Source organism: Cinclus cinclus, chromosome 17 (genome assembly GCF_963662255.1).
Source record: "Cinclus cinclus chromosome 17, bCinCin1.1, whole genome shotgun sequence".
In the NCBI taxonomy this organism is placed as follows: domain Eukaryota; kingdom Metazoa; phylum Chordata; class Aves; order Passeriformes; family Cinclidae; genus Cinclus; species Cinclus cinclus.
In genome coordinates this window covers 7,998,637-8,018,844 of record NC_085062.1, presented here as the reverse complement: position 1 = coordinate 8,018,844, position 20,208 = coordinate 7,998,637, and the positions used below count along the sequence as shown (strand labels likewise).

At 42.2% G+C, this 20,208-nt stretch overlaps 2 protein-coding genes across 3 annotated transcripts in view; one reads left to right on the top strand and one right to left on the bottom strand.

Moving 5' to 3' along the window:
* LOC134050951 (protein HIRA) overlaps positions 1-16,646 on the bottom strand; it is a 32,389-nt gene extending 15,743 nt beyond the window's left edge. The window contains exons 1-10 of the mRNA XM_062504395.1: positions 16,491-16,646; positions 9,444-9,506; positions 8,547-8,657; positions 7,661-7,751; positions 7,066-7,160; positions 6,170-6,265; positions 5,183-5,343; positions 4,143-4,310; positions 3,516-3,629; positions 1,915-1,985 (exon numbers count right to left, since the gene is read on the bottom strand). Coding sequence (XP_062360379.1) covers positions 1,915-1,985; positions 3,516-3,629; positions 4,143-4,310; positions 5,183-5,343; positions 6,170-6,265; positions 7,066-7,160; positions 7,661-7,751; positions 8,547-8,657; positions 9,444-9,506; positions 16,491-16,527 — 1,007 coding nt within the window. The 5' untranslated portion in view covers positions 16,528-16,646. The remainder of the gene's footprint in view (positions 1-1,914; positions 1,986-3,515; positions 3,630-4,142; positions 4,311-5,182; positions 5,344-6,169; positions 6,266-7,065; positions 7,161-7,660; positions 7,752-8,546; positions 8,658-9,443; positions 9,507-16,490) is intronic.
* A 344-nt stretch (positions 16,647-16,990) lies between these two features.
* MRPL40 (mitochondrial ribosomal protein L40) lies at positions 16,991-20,150 on the top strand. Of its 2 annotated transcripts, XM_062504398.1 has the most exons (4): positions 16,991-17,057; positions 17,610-17,693; positions 18,685-18,840; positions 19,203-20,150. In XM_062504398.1, exons 1-4 carry the CDS (start codon positions 17,002-17,004, stop codon positions 19,510-19,512), a joined length of 606 nt encoding a protein of 201 aa, XP_062360382.1. In that variant the 5' UTR covers positions 16,991-17,001; the 3' UTR covers positions 19,513-20,150. The 2 variants fall into 2 exon arrangements, with proteins under 2 accessions (XP_062360382.1, XP_062360381.1); XM_062504397.1 differs by lacking the exon at positions 16,991-17,057 and having other exon boundaries at positions 17,069-17,693.
* Positions 20,151-20,208: the final 58 nt, after the last annotated feature.

The window sequence follows — 20,208 nt, the reverse complement described above, 5'->3', positions numbered from 1 at the left end:
TTCATTCATGCAATGTAGCAATCCAATGGATTATTCAATAAAAATCTCATTTTAAGATTTTTTTATCACAACTCATAGAACCAAAGAAGTGGGACAGTGAGGAGACAAGATGACAGGCAGCAGAGTCCCTGTGCCAGTGCTCCTTTGCAGACTGCACAAGGACAGTGGCACTGGGACAAAGCACCTGCCCATGGCATGAGCAGCACCATGAAAACTTTCCTGAAGGACTAAACCAGAATAGTGTTCACAATGAACAGTGAGAGAAAATTATAAATGCATTTCCTTCAAGAGATTAACAAAATTTTTATACTAATGGAAGTGGGTGAAGAAAGGGGCCCTCAGCTGACAAGCAGGCCAAAAATCTTGGTACTAGGCAAGAACACAGGTTTGATTTTGTCATTGTTTGTTATTTTGGTTTTTAAGCAAAGTGCACATGTGATTATGCACATGTGCATAATCTATGGGGATAGACTAGAATACTATGGGGATACATAGCAACCCTGTTCTGGAGGTCAGGTTTTCTTAGCAAAAAGAGAGGAGAAACAATACCTTTTATCTTACTAGAATTATAATCTTGCATATATACTCTATTATTTCATGTTTCAAAAAATACTTGATGAATTTTGACTCCTACCCCAGACACTTTCAAGTACAGAGCTCACGGAGACAGCAACACAGTGGCTTACAGATTAATTGAAGAGGAAAGGAAAGCTGGCACAACTTCGAAGCCCTAACCAAGTTATTAAAAATCTATTATAAGTACCACAGTTACAGGCATTTGAAAACACCCATTTTTGTGGCAGCTGGTGTCCTCATGGCATCACATCCAGAGGAATCAGTCTCAGCGCCACAAAATAAACAAGATACACCAACATTACTCTAAGTCAGAAAATGGTAAAATCATGATAAGAGTTTTCTCTTTGCTTAGCAGAGAAAATTGCTGAGCTCCTACTGACCTCTGGATCCAAGCAAATGTTCCATGAAAAAATAATAATTCACAGATATTATGTTGATGGATCCAAGTCTAAAATTCTAAAACATAAATTATGCAGATATAACAATATAATAGTATCAGGTTTCTCAGAATTTACTCAGTTTGTTTTCAGAATGGAGCATGTTTCTGGGAACACTCCATATTATTGACATTTTAGCCATCCGTTTCAATTTGTAAACAGGATATAAAATATCAAGCTGCCTGATGATCCTTTGTCTCTCAACTATCCCACAAAACCATTTCCTCAAACTGCAAAATGTTAACCAGCTATTATTCCCAGTGACTTCATGCCATGAAAAATGTGCAAATTGCAGATGGAGAAATAAAAAACACTACAGGAAAACTAAACTATTCAAAGCTATTGTACCATAACAATAGCAGCACTTCTCATGAAATACTCTACTTGCTGACTTTCTACCCTTAATCTGTTAATGAAAGCAAAATGTTTTGGATTTGAAAACTTTTTATTGTGGTGCACTGAGCTTCATGGCAAAAATTCACATGGCACATAGAAACCAGGAAGTTACACAACAGTTAGCTTTAAAGTCCACAGTATAAACCCACCAAGAGATTGTTGTAACTATTAAGGGAGAATTTCCAAAGTGAGGAAGTGATAGAGAAGAATTAAGACAACCTATGTAAGAGGAGCATAACAAGTAGGAACTCATTCCACAGCTATTTTACTATGCCTTGTTCTAAATACATTACTATTTGTTCAGTTAATAATCTCAAGTGACCACATGCTAGCTGCTTATATTACTACCAAAGATGCTGCAGCAGAAACAAAACCTTCAGCAACCAATCACCTGTGTTCCAACAACCACAGTCCGTGCTGTTTTAAGGCATTTAAGGCTAATAAATACACCTAAAGTTGCTAACAATGCTTTGGCTTCCATAACAAACAGCAGAAATCAACTTACCAGGAGATGTCCATGATGGACTTGTCAAACAGCTCATGTATGACAACTAAAGGTCGCTTCAGACACGTGAGCTTAAGAAAACAAGAAACAACACTCAGAAAGGCACAAGTTCTACACTACCACAGACAGAATCACATTAACACTCTCCCACAGAGCCTCACAATATGCACCAAACAAGATCTGGCCAGGAAACACCTGCAGGCCTGGTGGTGCATCTGAAGTACCAAGTCACCTGTTCCACTGCTGGGACAGAGTCTGGAGAAGAACAGCTGACATTCAATTCTCCTTTCTGAAACACAGACTGAATTTCTTAACCAACTTTGCCCTTACACCATAATCAACATGCCCTTACACCAAAACCCTCTCTTCCACTCCAAAAGCAATTCCACAGAGGCAAAAGACAGCTTCTATTCTAAGCTGTACTGAGATAAGGATGCTGCAAATTGCCAGCACAAGAAGACAGAAAAAAGATTAGATTTCCATGTTCTCATTCGGATTACTTGCCTGAGAAAGTGAAACCTATCAAGAGCAAAGGGAATTTGACTCACAATTACTCTTAAATAGGATTCCTCTGCACTTAAGAATCAGCTTAGTAACAAAGAACTGAATATGAAAACTCCAACAACCTGCTCTAAATTAGACATTCTAAGCTCTTTAATATCAAGCCAATGGCCTTAATATCTCTAGTGTCTAGTACAACTGAAATGAAGCAGAGGTTGATATGGTCAAGGAAGTTTTATGCTCACAGGTTCACAGATGCAGTGTCACTTTCATCTTCAGTAGTTATTTATGCTTCCATAGGTCTGTGCTCTTATATATGTTTACTAAGCTCCTCAGAGCAAAGACAACCTATAACTTTGTGTCTCTACTACCTCCTGTAACCTCAACAGCCACTCCAAATTAAATCTTCATAATATAAATAAAATTAAGATATACAAAGTGATACTTTGATAGGGTTATGCACTGGTAGCCATTACCAGAAACAGATTTAGTTATGCATCCAGAGATTGAGGGATAAATATTACACTAGAATCTATAAATAGTAGATTGCAGTTAGCAATTGGTGTGTTCTGGCACAAGTTCTCATCACAAAGCTTTACAAATCAGTTAAACTGATTCCCTGTACTTTCCAGTCACATTTAAAAATGTGAAAATAGCTTCTCTTCTCCTAGCCAGAATCAAAATTTTAGTGTAGATTTTAAAGTAAAACCCAAACTAGACACCAAAAACCTGACAGAATATTTAAAAAGCTCATTCACTTTCACATCCCTTTCCTTTACAAAGACAGAAGACAAGCAAAGGAAAGAAAATAAGGTTGCATTTATTAACTGTGGTAAAATGTTTTATCTCCTAACAGCTTCTCCCCCTTACCAGGGCACACTCCACCACTGGTTTCTAACTGCTCTTGTCTTTAGAGAAATGAATTAATACCAATCCACTTCCTTCCTCCCCAGCTAAACCTGCAATAATAGAGACCAAAAAAAAAAACCCTAAACATGAAACTAAATATGAGACCTAATGCTGTACACATGACCCTTGTGCTAAACCCCCAAGTAATCCCACGACCACGTTAGTTCAAAGGCAGCAAAGAAACCACTTACCCAGACAGAAAGAGATCGATCTTTGCTACCAACAGCACAACAGCAGTAGGGACAGCTTGACTTGGTGGAGCTCCCATTCTTTTGTTTCTTTTTGAAGATTTTCGGATTGAATTTCTGAACAAATGAGATGCCCAAATTTTATCACAGCAATTACATTTTAGCAGGAGATCTGCTTTCAAAGTAAATTTTCCACTTAAGAGTGAAAAAGCAACATTTCATAGAAATAAAGTCCTGAACCAGACTCTATAAGAGCACTCACAAAATCTGCAGAGGCTTTCTGAATGCCTTCACAGGAAAGGCAAACAGCATAAATTTTACTAGGGGTCAGAAACCCACTAGAAATCTAAATCATTTTAATCAAGTCACTGAACAGCCAACAAAGCTGATGTTTGACATTCCTAATATGCTCCTGTATTCCCCCTTGTCTCATTCATCTACATCCAGTTCTCTTATCACAAGAGCAACCTAGCTGCTTCCAACATGTAAAGTTGACATTTTTTAATCACCACCATGCATTTGCTTTACTAATCTTGAGACCCATCTTCACCTCTATACATTTATACATAAAATTAACAAAAAGCACATAAAAGTTTTAACTTCAGGGATAAATTACTATCACTCACTCACCACTACTGTAACTGCCTTCCGATGCCCTACAAAATCCATGTTGGTTTTCCATCCATCCCTCTCAATGATCTGAGCAGTGGGTCCAGAATTATTCATGGCATGAGCAGAAACAAGATAGTGACCATCAGGTGACCAGCTAAGGCGCAGTACATGAGTTGTCCCTCCACACTGACAAAGAAAACCATACCAGAGCTTTAAAAGTGTTTGGCAAACAATGGGGTTGCAATACAAACCATTTAAATTTCAGATGTAGGGAATATGATTACAAAGTAAGTTTCCTGTCAATATAAAAGAATGACCTCACACACAATTCTCAGCACTTGGCCATGTTTACACAGGTGATGTAGTGTAACTAAAGAAACCCTATCAAAAGGGGGGAAAGGAACTCAAGAGAACTTTTCTAAAAGAAACACAAATGTTTCCCCAGTATCTACCACAGTCCTAGTTAGTAACAGGACTGTAACACAGCAACCACTAATGATGAGACTTCAGTTTGCCACACCAGCTCCCACATGAACTGAAGCAGACAAGGTCTACTACAAAGAGCAATTGCACTTCTCAAAATATCCTCAGATCACAGCAGAACACTCCACTCACCAATCACCAGCTTCTGTCCCCAGAAACTTGATCTCTTCATCAAAGTCATCACCTAACAGCTCTGTGATGCCAGACCAAAGATCCCTCCTAAATACTTACCTCATTTTTTACAGTGGCCAATAGAAGATGCATAGGGAAGAATGTCGAGCTATTGTGATCAGAGTGCCAACACTTCCCCAGAATAACCACTGCATTTCCAGAAATGTACTTAATTGTTTATATAACCCACGTAAACCTTTGACATCCACAATGGCAGTAAGAGTCTCTAGTCAATCATATTTTTATGAGAAATTAATTATTTTCCCTCTTTTGAAGCAGTTGAGAACTTCCTTTGATACAGCACTGTTCACTTAATTAATGTTTGTGCAGAATCAAGAGTTATTCTTCTAGTTTTCATTCATTCTAAGAGAATCCACTTTGAACAGTCACACATTCTGAAGTACCTCATCAAAGGGTTTTGTGATGCTGGTTTCCAGCTGCCAGTCCATGGTCCGCCACACCTTTAAACTTCGATCATCAGCCTGAGAGGCAATGTATTTTCCAACAGGATCCCAGGTCAGCCCTTTCACCAAGCCAGAATGCCCCTTCAAAGTGGCAAGAATTTCTGTGCACACAAAAATTGAGAATAGAGAGTAGTTACTGCTATATCCTTCAGGGCAGAGTGTTGAGAAAACTTACGGCATCTTTTAAAAACAGTGTATTAAGTATAACCTCCTTTAGTGTAAAACAACATATCAACCAAATTGTAACCTTTACTTAAGAAAAAACTGATATTAAAAAGTAGTAAGGAGAATTCTGGCCAGAATAAGAGGTGCAACACACTTTGGAAAGCAGGTCAGAGCAGGAAGAGCAGCAGAGTCCCAGAGCTTCAGAGCAGCACTTTGAAGCTGTAGAAAGCAGCACTTGAACTGGAATTTCAGTTAAACATTCACCCTTTCCTCCACACCCAAAGATTATCACAACTAATCCAGCTTTCTGCAGCAAGTGTGAACCAAGTCAAAGTTGTGACTCAACAGACACACGGGGCTGGCAGACCTGGTAACCTATTTTCAGTCACACTCCTGCTTATCAGCCTGTGGGAGGAGAGGCTGAGAGGGTGCACAATTAGCTTCAAAGTCTAAAAACTCTGGTATCAGTATTGGAAGCCAGCTTAAAATAAATGGCATGCAAATAAACACATGAAATCATTGACTTTAATGTAAAATCAGCAGCACAACCTGAATGCAGCTGTTGTCTGCAGCAGTGTGGAATCCCCTGCTCATTGCCATCCAAACCTGGAAAAAGGTCTGACCTGCCAGACTGCAGGTGTGTCACCTCCAAAGACAGACTACCCATTCCCTCCTAGAGACTTGAAGAGTTGGTAAAATACACCCAAGGAGGGAAGAGCTGTCACAAAGCTTTACATACTGGCACATCTTTAGAGCTCTCACCTGGGAATTTGACAGCATTCCAGATGACAACAGTGTTATCAACACTACAGGATGCCAGCCAGGCATCATGTGGAGACCATGCTACATCCATCACATCTGTTTGGGAAAAGGGAGTTTCCATTTAAGAGACTGATGGTAATCAGAAGATCAAAAAGTCTTTTTACAAAGAACCTGTGTTCTTCTTCAGCAATATTTTGCTATCACTGAGAAAATATTAAAGTGGAAAGACTCATTGGGAGTGAATCTCCCCAACTTCCAATGTTCAATGGGGATCAAGAAAAAAGAACAAAACTGAAAGAATGCAATGTTTAGTGACTGTAGGAAGTACTAATGCCTGCACCAAGAACTTCGTCTTGTTTTGAATGAAAAAGTAACAGAAGCTACTACAATGCACTTTGTTCCAACACACGTGGAGTGATCAAAGTAATTTCCATCTTGATTTTAATCACAGCTCATGTCAGCACATACAAAATGTATTTTAAATTATTTATTTACTCAACTTTTGCACTATTCTTTAGATGTTTTTCTCCCAAATAAACATTGATACTGTCTGGTTTACAAAAACATGGTCTTTTGCCAATCAGATTATGATAGTCTGAACATTTAATGAAAAATACAGTTTAGCTTCCTTTATTCAGATTCATTTTTAAGCTAGAAAATAGAAAAATACAAGTTTCTTAGTTGCTAATTTTTCTCCTATATACCACACTTGCCAGAAGTTACTTGTAAGAAAATTGCATTTCATTAATTTTTTTTAAATTTTCATTGTTGTTCTTAAAATTAATTACTGACTTGCCACTAAATATACGTATTTCAAACAAGAAAACCTGATGCTGAAAAGCAATTTTTTTTCCAAATACATGCAAATTATGTTCATTCAGCACCTTTAAACTTACCCCCTGAATGACTTCTGAGAATTGACACACACCTCCACTGCTCAACATTAGTAAGTTTGCTACTAGAACCAAACACAGTGCTAGGTCCAATGTACCTAATCAAAACAGAAACAGTTATAAAAAGAACTACCACAAGCTCTTCACTTTTTCAAAAGAAAACCAGCTGCACAGTACACTTCTATTTCATAGTCAGGTAGTCCTACAATGCAGAAGGGAAGAAAAAGTGTTTTTTTAGAGAGAGTAATTCCAGTTACTAAAACATTAACTTCAATAAAATGTAGAATTTCTAGAGATAGCATAAAATGGCAACACTTAAGGTGGCTCTTCAAATCTCACCAGGAAACTTTCTTCAAGAACAGAAGAAAATATCTCAGCTCCTCCAAAGGAGAGAGGCTGCCCAGGCAGACACCCTCGAGCCCAGAGGACAGCAGGACACAGCTCCAGCACCAGTGCTCTGGTGTCCCAGCTCTTGGCTCCTTACACACCAGGTGAAGCACTGAGCTTACCAAAGGCCAGCACAGGGAGGAAGCACTAAAATATCACAGAGTAACCCACTTGAAATGGAATATAAAGCTGAAGGAAGAAACATGCTTACGCAGCTCGTTTCCACACCATAATCAGCTTGTCATCTCCCCCCGAAGCCAAGTACACTCCATTGTTTGACCATCGCACACAGTTCACACAAGCTGAAATGCAGAGAAGAAAGTTTGCAAGATGAAATATGTGAATAAGTGGTTCTGGACTGCAGACAGGATTTATAATACAAATAAGCAAAAGTTGACAGGAGACATTCAGGATTTAATTGGGCTTTTCCCACTCAAAGCAGTTACTCTGTCTGCTTTAGATAAATGAATTGGTATTTATCTTTCAGTAGCAGTTGAGGAATTTCTTACTTAAAAAACCCTTTTCCTTATCTAAAGGAGCTTCACCAAAAGAGGCTTGAAGGAAGAAAGATTAATATTCCTCTAATGAAGGAAACTTATTCTAGCAAATAATGTGGGATTAAGATGGCAAAGAAGGAAAGGTATATTTTGAAGAAAAGAAAGGACAACTTGTCAGGTGACCCTACAAGTTCAAATGCAATGATTTATAATGTAATAGATGTAATATTTTGTAACTATAACCAAAGTACCTCATATGATGTATCTTTTACACTTCCTCTCCTGTCCTTTCCTTCAGAGCTCCCCAGTTTCTGAGAATGTGCATTGTCAAATACTTTATGGCCATAGCTGAAAAAAGCTTATAGGGAGGAGATTTCCAAAGGTATCTATAGTCCTCTGCACATTTCCTCACATTTTAACATTTTCTGCTGGCTTATCTTGAAAAGTATACAACCAAAGTATGAGACTACTCTGCTGTGTTTTATTGATTCTTCACCACTGGACAGGAATGATTTTTGCAATTACAGACATGTAAGTCTTAAGCTTTGGCAAATTACCAATAGTCAGTAACAAAAAACCCCAAGCAACCAACTTTGTTACCTAAGTGATTGTCCATCTGACAAAGCATCTTGGGGATATTTTCATTCTTTTCATCTTCCTCTTTCAGGACAGGAGCCATATTCCAGATCACAACTTTGCCAGAATCCTGACCTGTAAGAAACCAAAAAGCTCCCCCTTCTAAGTACATGTAAAAAAAGCTTTTCAAATTAATCTCAGTTCCAGAACAGCTGTGAAAATGTAGGCATTACTGCAGTGGAGATTTTGGAAACATCTGAATATAAATGTTGCTTTGAAATAATTAGACCAATTCAGAAGTGCTTTATTTTTTTTGAAGCTATTAAAAATAAACCTATACAATCTTGTAAAAAAGTCATACTATACATAACTGATACCACCTATATGGACAACTACTTGTAATAAAATTGTATTTTAAAAGAGAAAATATATATATTCAAATACTAAATTGCAATTATTGTAGCCAACTAAATTATTCACTATTGTGAACCAAATAATATTTTTGCATATATTTCTTAAGCAATTCTATTTATATAACTGGATTTTTCTGTCCCAGTAGCTCTATTATTTAGCAACTGAAAAAGCTCAACTGCACATCCAGTTCCTCTTCAAATTAAAAGGAAATTTGGCTCATATGGCCACAACTGCATCACTGATAGCAGCTATCAACTATCTCAATGACATCCAAGAGGATGAGGACATCAGAACATGTAACCCTGCCTTCTGCAGGAGCAGCAGCACTTCACAGTACATTTTAATAGATTACATAACTATCTGTTTCTTAGAGATAAAAATGATGTCTCTTTAAAAGGGTCAAACCAATTCAAGTGTTGTTAAAGCACAAGATTATTATTATTATTATTATTATTATTATTATTATTATTCCCCAAAATTCTGCCTTCTATCAGTACACAGACTTACCTTGTCCTCCTGTTGCAAACTTGGTCCCATCTGGGTGAATGTCCACTGAAAATATTGGCTTTCCTGGAATTAGAGAACAAGCAGTAACATACTGAATTGTTTTACATTCAAGAGAATGTGGTAATGCCAGAACCACTGTAACTCCTCTGGCTGGCAAGTGACTTTCTTCTCCTAAAGATTCTAATTATTCATAATTCATAGATTCATATTCATAGATTCATAATTCTATAAGAATTATGGCTGACTACAAGAGCTGAGAGCAGCTTGCTGACAGAAATGGCAGCGTATTAAAAGCCTACATGGAAGTTATAATGCCACAAAACCCAGCAATAACCAGGGACACTTGATCCAGCAGGATATTACAAATACCTCAAAGCAAAGTAGTATCACAAAGTAAGTGTCAACAAGGCAAAACTGTATTTGAGTATAGAACTTCTTCTAGGTTCCTACAGCTCATTAGCTGATGACCTGAAGCAAGTCTTCTTTTGGTTTCTGTTTTTGTTTTGTTAAAATCCTTCCCAGTCTCAGGCTGCATCTGTTGGTCACACAATTACCCATCTCAAATTTCAATTCTGCTAATGAAATTCTACCCAAAGACTACTTTTGAATTTATGGCTTCCATACAGAAAGAGAAGGACTAACCAACAATAGCATTACTCTTAAATCCTTCAATTCTGCATATGCTACATCTTTCAGAAGAAAGCTAATAATTTTACTAGAATGTAAACTCTATAACAAATAACATAGCTTTGGAAACCAGAAAGCCCTGACTTCCAACCTGTTCTGCTCCAACCACTGGCTCATATTCACTCTCTGTATGTTCACAGTTGTTTTAACCTTTGCAGAGGAAAAGGGAGAGGGGAATAGCAAGCTTCCTGCCTTTCAATGATGCTCCAAGAGTTACCACTAAGGATTATTTGAAAGAACACCCATGCAATTTCCATATCCAAAGAATTTCTGGCATCACTTCCAACCCTTTCAAACTGGAATGCCTCTGCAAGCAAGATCACATATATGCCACTATAAAAAAAGGCCATTTATCAAACAGCCAAAAGTACCAGTATTCACACATCAAGATTACTTGATAAATTTCCCATATGTGTCAGTCTTGCACTGTATCTTCATGATATCTTAAGACATAAATGATAAAACCTGGAGATTTTACCCAACAGCAAGTTTTATAACCAACTCTAGCAACTGAAATCCTTGATACTAAACTCCTAATAAAATCCTCATCCAAATACCCACTATTTCTTAGATGGATACACATTCAGCTTCCTTTTGACTTTTGTTTCCTTTATGTTGACTTGTTTTAAGGTTTGTTTTATTTGGAATTATATTGCAACTCTGCTATGTGATTTCCCTCAAAATTTTTATAGGCAGCCAAGCAAAGACCTTAAGCACAGAAAGATGGCACTCAACTTACATTCCTTCCAAATCCTTCAGACCACATAGCACACATGAGCTGAGACACACATGAGCTTTGGTTTTTCTTCAGCTTGTTGTGCCTGATTCTTGCTTTAATTCTATTAACTCAAATAAAACATCCAGAGCTAAGATGAATATTTAGAGAATCACAAACCAGAAAGAGTTATTTTATTCCTTCCAAAATGTGGAAGTTCCCTTAAATTAAACCAGTGCATAATTTGAAATAGTTGAGCCCATTTAAACTCACTGAAAAGGCCATTCTGAAGACCTTAGAGGTAGAAGAGGTGACCTTTTCAATTTGCATCAAGTCTTGGGCAAGAAGAGCTCTGGTATTTGTCATTAGATGTGTAGGGGAGAGTAGGAAGCCAGCTATCAAAGACCTTGGAATTCTAATAACCTGGCTCACTTTGCCTCTGTATCATTCACACCAAGAGAAAACTTCCCCAGCAAATCAGAAAGAACAGCAACCTGGCCACCTCTACCATTCCTATTCCGGCAAAGCAGATCTACTACACATTCCAAAAAATTTCACCCATTGCTTTGCAAAAATTACTGACATGATACAATTCTTGTTTCCTTTACTACGTGTTTAAAACTACCACAGCCTCTCCAATTTCTGCCTTAATAGCACAACTCTACAGCAGCAGTAACATCAGTTCTCTCCCTTCTCCTGGGCAAAGATTTTTCACAGATCCACAGATGGGGTTGAAGAAACTCAGCAAATTACCTCCTTAGAGAGTCAGAGGTAACTTTGCTACAAATTCTCCTTAAAAGCTTAAAACTAGCCACACCAGGGAAAATGTCCACCAAGGCCAGTACTCTGTCTTCAGAAACCAGCACTAGGTAAGTCCCTAAGGATCTGTCCAATGCTAAGCACACAATGCTTCTTCCTAAGATAATCTTCCAACTCCAAAGAAATTATAGTCCTGACTTCTTGAATCAGGAGCCCTCAATGGACGTTCTTCTGTAACTTCAAGCAGCCGTTTCTCAGATCCATAATTACCATCAACACTCCCTGCACAAAGAGATCCACTGCTCAGCCATGGACTCTGTGAGGAACCTCCTATTCCATGGATCTGCACCAGCCATTTGTTACTTTAACACAATCAATTCTTGTACAGAAGGGCAGTGAAGGAAAAATCACTGAACACTGACCCCTTTTCTGCCACTCACAACTGTGTTCATCATGTTCCCAGCCCCATGACCCCACTCTTTGCCCAAAGAGTCCTACTCTACTCATTTGTTCCTTGTACAAAGGAACTTACCACAGTTCTGATCATTCTGGTCACTCCAAGCCACTTACAGTTCTCCTCTATTTTATGACATGAATGGGAACTGGCATTGAAGACCACGTGTTCTAACAAAAACTATCCATATATTTACACAGCAGGATAACACTTTATTTTTACATTTTTCCTACCATAAATTTGGGGTTCAATCAAATAAGCACTGAGCAGATTTTCATAAATGGTTATAATCCTAAAATCTCAGACCTCAGTGAAAGTTGTCAGGTCACAGGGCACTATTTTATATGTGAAGTTTAAAGAGGGCATGGACTTTGCACCCCGGAAAGACAGCAGTAATAAATGAAACCCTGAACAACAAAGTTTCCTACGTGGCTCAACTATGATCCAGAAAGGGATCTTATTCCACAGGTAACGAATGATACACAATGATTTGCCCAGTACCCCATGTCCAATTACTAAATAAACAACAACAAAAGAAATATATTAGAACAGATGAAGTGATTGCAGGACAGAAATTTGGCATGACAAAGTCATTGCCAGGGTAGCAGTACCAAGAGAACACCATCTACAGTGCTGGATAACTGTAACAGGTTAAAGCTGTAAGACATGATCCATACTACTTGTGGTTTACAAACTGAGCACAGATACTGGCTTTTTCTTTGCTTCCTTCAATTTCTCAAATATATAATGAAGAAGAAGCCATTATTTGATAACAATCACCTTCTTCCCTGGGTTCATGTGTTTATTAGATTATGTTGTTAGTTCCTGTTGAAACAAGCCAAAAGGCACAAGGTCTCTGCTTCAAAGTGACTGAAGCTTTCTTAAGCTCCTAATTGGAGATGTGTTGACTTTCTCAACAGTAATGATGCACCAAAAACAAAATGTGATATTTAAGCAGCAACACTAAAATCTAACACAGTGTGTTTTAAGACATTCTGACCTCTTGCAATAATTTCTAAAAAAAGACAAGCTTAAATTATTGAAGCTCCCAGAATCACATTGCAGGAGGAGACAAACCAGGTTCATTAAAAACAGAACACCTTATGATATACCAGATGTCCTGTGGGCTTATTTGTTTAAAGAACCCAAATATACATTATGTACTTAAAAGAAATACTGATAATGAAACAAGCTTGGAACAAAAAGATCTAAGTAAGATAATTGAAACCCAAGGAGAAGGTCCCATCTTTAAAAAATAATACACCAGTGAAGAATATAAACAGCTTTAAATAATGCATAATTTTTGGTTTGTTTTTCAACTTTATACAATAATCAATGAAATGTAAGAACAGTTTTAGGTGAATTTCTACCTCAAAATGAATGAATTTCAATTCAATTTGCTTCCAGCCCACCTAATATACATCACTCAACGTGACTCACAAATCAATTCAAATATTTACATTCCACCATTAGAGCTTGGAGAGATAAACACCATGCCTATATTTAAACAACAGCAGGCTCCAGTTTCCACAAGCTGTCATACATGAGCAGCACCTTGGGGCTTGCAAGGGTTTCTTGGAACAGCAAGGGACTTCCTCTCCCGCAGGGATTTAGTGTTTGCCTGTGAGTGTCCTTAAGCACCTGGGCTCTCAAAACCCTGAGTGCTGAGTGTGAACAGGCAGCTGCTGGATGCATGATGCATCTGTACAGAGGTACTGAATGCAACACTGGGGAGGAGAAGCCAATCACACCACTTGTACCTTACAGGAATCTGTTCCTGCCCCCACCATTAGATTGCATTTTGAATATTCTTTCTTGCTCTAAGCCAAAGACACATGGAAGAAAAGAATACAACAATATTGAGAATTTAATGCAAAATCTAATAAACCCACATTAAGTGCATGAAAACCTTACAGAAAATGCATTTGAGCAAGAAATAATTCCAATAAGCACTCAGAAAAAGTGGCATTAAGAATTCCAAGGCAAAAACCTGTAGAGCCAAAATGTGCTGAAGTGCTTTTACTGTAAGCGTGTGGCATGTCAGCTGTGCAGCATAATTCCCAGGTGTTCTGGATTTCCTGGCTACAACACTCACTTCTAGTGTCTATTAGCTCCTGGAAAATGTATGCCTGGAAGCATCATTCTAGTCCCCTCAGTAAAACAAAACCCCCAAAACTGAGTGGGAAGAGGAAAAGGCTGGAATGACAGCAGCTGGATCTGGTGTGTGGAAGAGCCAGCCCTGCTATCAGGAGTCACTCTCAAACCAGAACTGTGCTGAAATCAAAGGAGTAAGAATTATCACAGAGTCTCCAGCACACACAGTATAAATTCTCTTCACCCTGCTCCTGTAGAGGCTTCAGAGCCAAGAGGGAGGCTCATTAGGAGTGATGGAGACTCCTCACACGCAGCGATGCCTGGAGGATCTGGAACCCAGGTACACTGGAAGAGGCTGACTAAACTCACCGGTTCTTACCCTGCACTCCCTGCCCCAAGGACAGGAATGTGTGACTGTCACACAGTCCTGCACACCTCTGCAGCCCTGACAGCACCTCACAAATGGAGCTGGTGGCGAATGTCTGTTTTGCAGGTGGCAAAATTATGACTAAGTGCCTTGGCCAAACTCATCCCAAAGGGTCAGCATCAGAAATGAGAGTAAAATTCAGGACTATCAAGGCCCTGTGTAGTGCATTATCCACCAGGCAAAAGCATCACAGGGCTCTATAAATGAAGTTCTGCTTCCCTGAAGGCTGTGTTCTAAATTGCTGCAGATGGTTGGATGTGTTCTAAATTGTTACAGATTTCAAATACATACCCACACAAAAAGGTGCACCTATTAAAGAAGTAAGGAAAGATGAGATCACATATATAATAATCTCTGTGATCAGATCTAATCTCTGTGATCTCCAAGGGCTTTGGCTGAAAGCTTTTATTCAGCTGCTCCTGTGCTCCCACTGAAGATAAGCAGAGGCATAGGACAGCCTAACCACAGGCAGACAGAGATTAAAATGTAAATGCTGCATTTGTTTAGAGTAACCAAGCAGAAATGCAAAAAAACATCTCAAATAAAGCACTTCCACATTTTTTTCAGTTCACTACAACCTGTGGTTACAAGGTTGAATCCATCTGCTACCTATAGAGTCCCTGGAGAGCAGGCCAAGTAAAGATGCACACGAATGGTAACTCAAGACTTAAGCTGTTATCAAAATCTGCAGCACGAACGCAAAGAACACAACACATGCAGAAAGGCAGCTGTAAAGTTGTACCTGAGGTTTTTAAGCCAAACCATGCTTTTCCAGCTTGGATAACCTGGTCTTAGTTTTAGTCTATATACCAATCAGCTACATGAGCCCAGCTAATGACACTTATACATTGACAGAGTATAAAATTTTCAGGTGAAATAAAGCTGTACCCATGAATCTGGCGGCATAAACAGAAGTGAGTGCTTCATGTTAGATTTCTTCTCACAGCTTCACCAGGAACACTACAGATATTAATCTGGAAATTCATCCTAAGCACTGTAAATATGACATAAACGCTGATGCTGTTTTGTATTTACCACACAAGGAAAGTACAGAGCCTTCTGTCAATATAAACACTTCACTCTAAGCTATTTTAGCTCACACATCTCTTCAACATCACCAGAGGAATGGCAGACAGGACTATAAATTCAGGGAGCTGTTTTGAAAGAACTGTTGGAAGAAACTTTACCCCCCATGGAGAACGATAGCACACACAGCTCAGAGCATTAGAGGACGTTTAACACCGCACTTGTCTCAGCAATGTGAGACCCGGGTGGTCAGTGCAGTGCACCGGATAACGACTCATACCGGCTGGACACTCATCCTGAGGAGCATCTCGACCTCTGCACAAGAACTCCTTCTCTCTTCTGCACGGGCTATACTCGCATCAAACTATCCCTCCGCACTTTGACCAGCACGAAGTGGCCCCGCGGCCGTGCCCGGCCGGCGGAAGCAGCTCAGCGTTCCCTCAGAGCCCGGAGCCCTCCGTGCAGAGCCCGGGCGCGGCTGTGCCCGGCTGTCCGCTGCGAACACGCCGTGCCAGGCGGGCCGGGTCCTAGGGGCTGCCGCGGCTCGGCCCCTCCAGCCCCTCCTGGGGCAACAGCTCTCCCCGCGCCGCCCTCGAGAACCCGCCCGGCTCCAGAGACCGGACTCCGCTCCCGCTCCCATCCGCCGGGACAGCGGGGGTGCGGACTTGTTGCTGCCGCTGCCCCCGCCCGCACCCGCCGTTCCCGGAGCGGAGGGGCTCCGGCACCCGCGGCCGCCCGGGGAGCGCCCGGCAGCGGCCCGAAGCTCCGCCCGCCCCGCGCCCCCCGCGTGTGCCGCACGCCCGCTCCCCGCCGCACCTGCCCGGCCGGCCCGCGGCACCTGCTGCCCCGCCGGCCCGCGGCACCTGCTGCCCGGCCGGCCCTCACCATTGTGGTTGACCCAGGTCGGCTTCAGCAGCTTCATTGTTCCCCGCCCGGGGCCCCCGCCGGCCTCCGCCCTCGGGACCCCAGGGCGGCTCCGCCCGGGCTGCCTCCGCGGCCGCGGCGCTCAGCGGCCGCCGGCCACCATGGGCCCGCGCCCGGCGCCGCAGTGCCCGCGCCCCCGGCCGGCCCGAGCCGCCTCAGCGCCGCTCCATGTCCCGGTGCCGCCGCCGCCCCGCCGCATCCCCCGCCCGGCGCCGCCGGCGATCCGGCACCGCCGGAACTCGGCGCCTGGCAACCGCCTAACCGGCCCGGCGGGAAACAGCGCCCCCGACCCCGCCGTTCCCCCGCCCGGCGCCGCTCCCAACAGCGCGGGCGGGCGCCCCCTGCCGGGCGGAGCGGGGCGGTGCCGGCGGAGCGGGAGCTCCGCGTCGAGCGCCCGCCGGAACGTTTGTGCGCCGGAACGGGGGACGCGGGGTCGGGGCGCGGCCGGCGGGGACGCGGCGCACGCGGGGCCATGTGGGTGGCGGCAGCGGCGGCGGCGGCGCGGGGGCTCCGCGGCGCCCGGCTCAGGTAGGGCTGGGGTCGCAGCCCGGGGAGGGAGCCTGGGAAGCGCCCCTTAGCCGCGGTGCCGTCCCGTCCCAGCCCGCTCCCGCCCATTCCTCGGGCTGGACCCTGCCCGGGTTCCCGCGGCGGGCTGGGCCCCCGCGCCTGGAGGAGTCGGTGCCTTGGCACCTGGGCCGGTCCCTCCTCCCCTGACGCCCGCCGAGATACGACAGTCGGCATCGCTCTCCTAATCTGAACGGCGGTGGTCTGACCTCTCCCATACCTCTCCCTCAGCTCCTCAAAGGGGTCGTTGTCAGATCTTAAAAATAAAACTATTATAGCCTATCCAAAAACTGTATCTGTTTCACGCCTCGTTATCCTGTGGGCTTACACCGACCAGTCCTTATATGGGATCAGTTACGTAGCTGAAGAGTTTGAGGCCATCTCTGGGCAAATGCTGTATCCTGCTATAAATGAAGTGGCCGAAGATGGTTCAAAACTCATCACTGTAATATATGAATACAAAGTGACACCAGAGTCGGTTTCTCCTCATGCTTTATGTTACTTTTCCTCCTGCAGCTCCTGGCTGCCCCAGAGAGTCCCGCTCCGAGGGAGCCACTGGCAGAGCTCATTGCTGGAGTTCAGGACATCCCTCCCTGTGAGGTGAGTGCAGCTTTCTTGGAGTTACACAAAAGTGTTCTCATCCACTGGTGGAATATAAATTTTCCCAAGTCCGAATTTAACCTTTAACTGTACATGTTTAATTCTTGATATGCCAAAGCAGTTAGGAACTGTTGGCCTCATGGGCAGTTCAGCGGTGATACAATTATCACTTTGTGCTTTTGGGTAGTGCAGCCACAGGATGCAGCTGGAAATGTTGGGATTTATGCAGTGCTCCAGAATTCCCTGCTGGGCAACACCAGTGAAAGCCTGGCTGAAACAGAAATGCTTTGCTGTGAAGGCAGAGGCAGCCCACATGTATTTCTGTGCCACATTTCACTGTCTGGTTTTGTTTAAAATACCCAGGTAGCTCTTAGGTACTGTTGGAGAGGGACTGTCTCGCACCATAAATGTTGTTTGTTCAGTCTGCCAGGCAGGGATGGGGTCAGTTTGTGAAGTGTGCAATGATGTCTTGGATCTGCATGCAGAAGTAACATCTGCAGCCTGAACTTGGTTCCAAAAGCAGAAATTTTAGAAGGGTCTATAAAACGACTTTCAGTCTTCTTTAATGTGAAATGACAGGATTATTTGTTCAAGGCCAGACTGAACGGGCTTGGAGCAACCTAGTCTAGTGAAAGTTTTCCCTGCCTATGGTAGGGGGTTAGAACCACATGAGGTTTAAGGTCCTTTCCAACACAAACCACTTGCAAGATAAATCTGCTATGCTGCACTCTGAGCCAATTAAAACAACTCTAATTCAATTCTGTGGTACTTAGGTCATTCTGATGTTCAACACTAAATTGCTTTTCCCAGGCAGTTACAGTTCTCTCTGCAGAAAAAATCTCAGCAGTGTCACTGGCTCCTGGGAACTTTACTTGAATAAAGCTAATGGCTGGAGCTTGTGTCAGGGACCAAATTAAGCAATGGAAAAGAAAGTTGCTGGTGTTGAATTAAAGGACAAAATATCTTCTTTCATTTACTATTTCCCTTGTAGAGCACAACCAAAGAAGAAAAAGAAAGTGGATGTGAAGAAAGAGCAAGCACAGAAGGAGCGTATGAAGAAAAAGCTTAAAAAGTTGGAAAAAGCTGCCCCAGAACTGATTCCAATTGAGGATTTTATAACACCACTTAAGTACTCAGAGAGCAATAGGTCAGTAGGTTTGTCTTTCACCGTGCACCTGTACTCACAGTGAATTCCTTTCTCTGCACAACCTGTAACATAGTGCCAGTCTTGGTACAAAACCTTACCCACTTCCATCAGGACAAAAACGTGGAAAGGAAATATTATTTGTTCTTGCTAAAAATAATGAAAAACAGTAGATTTCCTATTAGATTGACTGGAAGACCTACCTCACAAACTGACTAAATTATTAGTGAATTCATTGTATTCTCTGGGGTTGGGGGGGGTTTTTTGCCTGGTGGTGGGATTTTTGGTTTAGGCATTTTGTTTTTCTTAGTTTGGTCTTTGGAGTCAGGCTATTTCTCTTTTAGTGTTATCCTTCTCTTCATCAGGGTGCGAAGTCTTCCCGCTCTTTCTCCTGAAGAGTCTGAAAGAAGAGTTTTACTTTTGAAGAAGTGGTGTTTGTTTAAGCAGAAACAAGACGAGGCAGAAAAGAAAGCAATTAAGGCCCTTGTAGAATCTCAGCAAGAGGCACTGAAGGAACTGCGCCTGGAATCCGAGGAGCTGTACCAGGCAGCGGTCCGGAGGGATGAGGGGCTTTTCCCCTTCGAGAGGGATGGGCCCACGTACACCCCTCCCCTTCCTGGCTATGATCCCCCCGAAGGAAAGTGCATTGACATCACCAAGGTGTACACGCAGTGACAGAGGAGCTCCTGCTGCAGCTTCCAGGAGGTGCTCAGCCAGCTGAAGGGAGAAGGACTGGAATAAGAATAAACTGTTTTTCCTGCTGGTTACAACATTACAGGATGACTGTAAAAAAAGAAATGAAGTATCTCTGTCTTTTAATGAATATCCAAGCAAAGCTACACCACCTTACATAGCGGCAAAGCCATTTTTTTTTCTTATATTGCCATGTAACTGTTGTAACAAAGTTTCAGTGGGTTTGCCCTAATACAGACCAGATCTCTCTCTACATTTGTTTAAACCTTTGTTTTTCAGTAGTTTTTAATACTGCCACAGCATACACCACCACTTGAGAGCAGTTCCACAAAGGGGTAGTTTCAGGGTGTGCAGTCCCCAGGTCAGAAGCTCTTCAACCACCTGATTTGGGAAAATGTCTTTTAAATGCCACTGTTTGAGATTGTCCTGAGCTGGCACGGAAGAGTCCCGCCTTGGTTTTTTTTCCCCATGTGGCAGGCCTGGGGTGGGAACCTTGTTCCAAAACTGCTCAGTGCCAGCTGGTAAGGCAAGAGGCCCTCAGAGCTAGAGCATATATGCATTAATTTGGAAGGTGCTTGCTGAGATGAAATCCTGAAGTGTAAGACAGCACTAAAAGACCACAGACTAAGTGCCTCAAATTACCCTTTAAAAATACTCCGTGTTTAAATAAAATTTCAA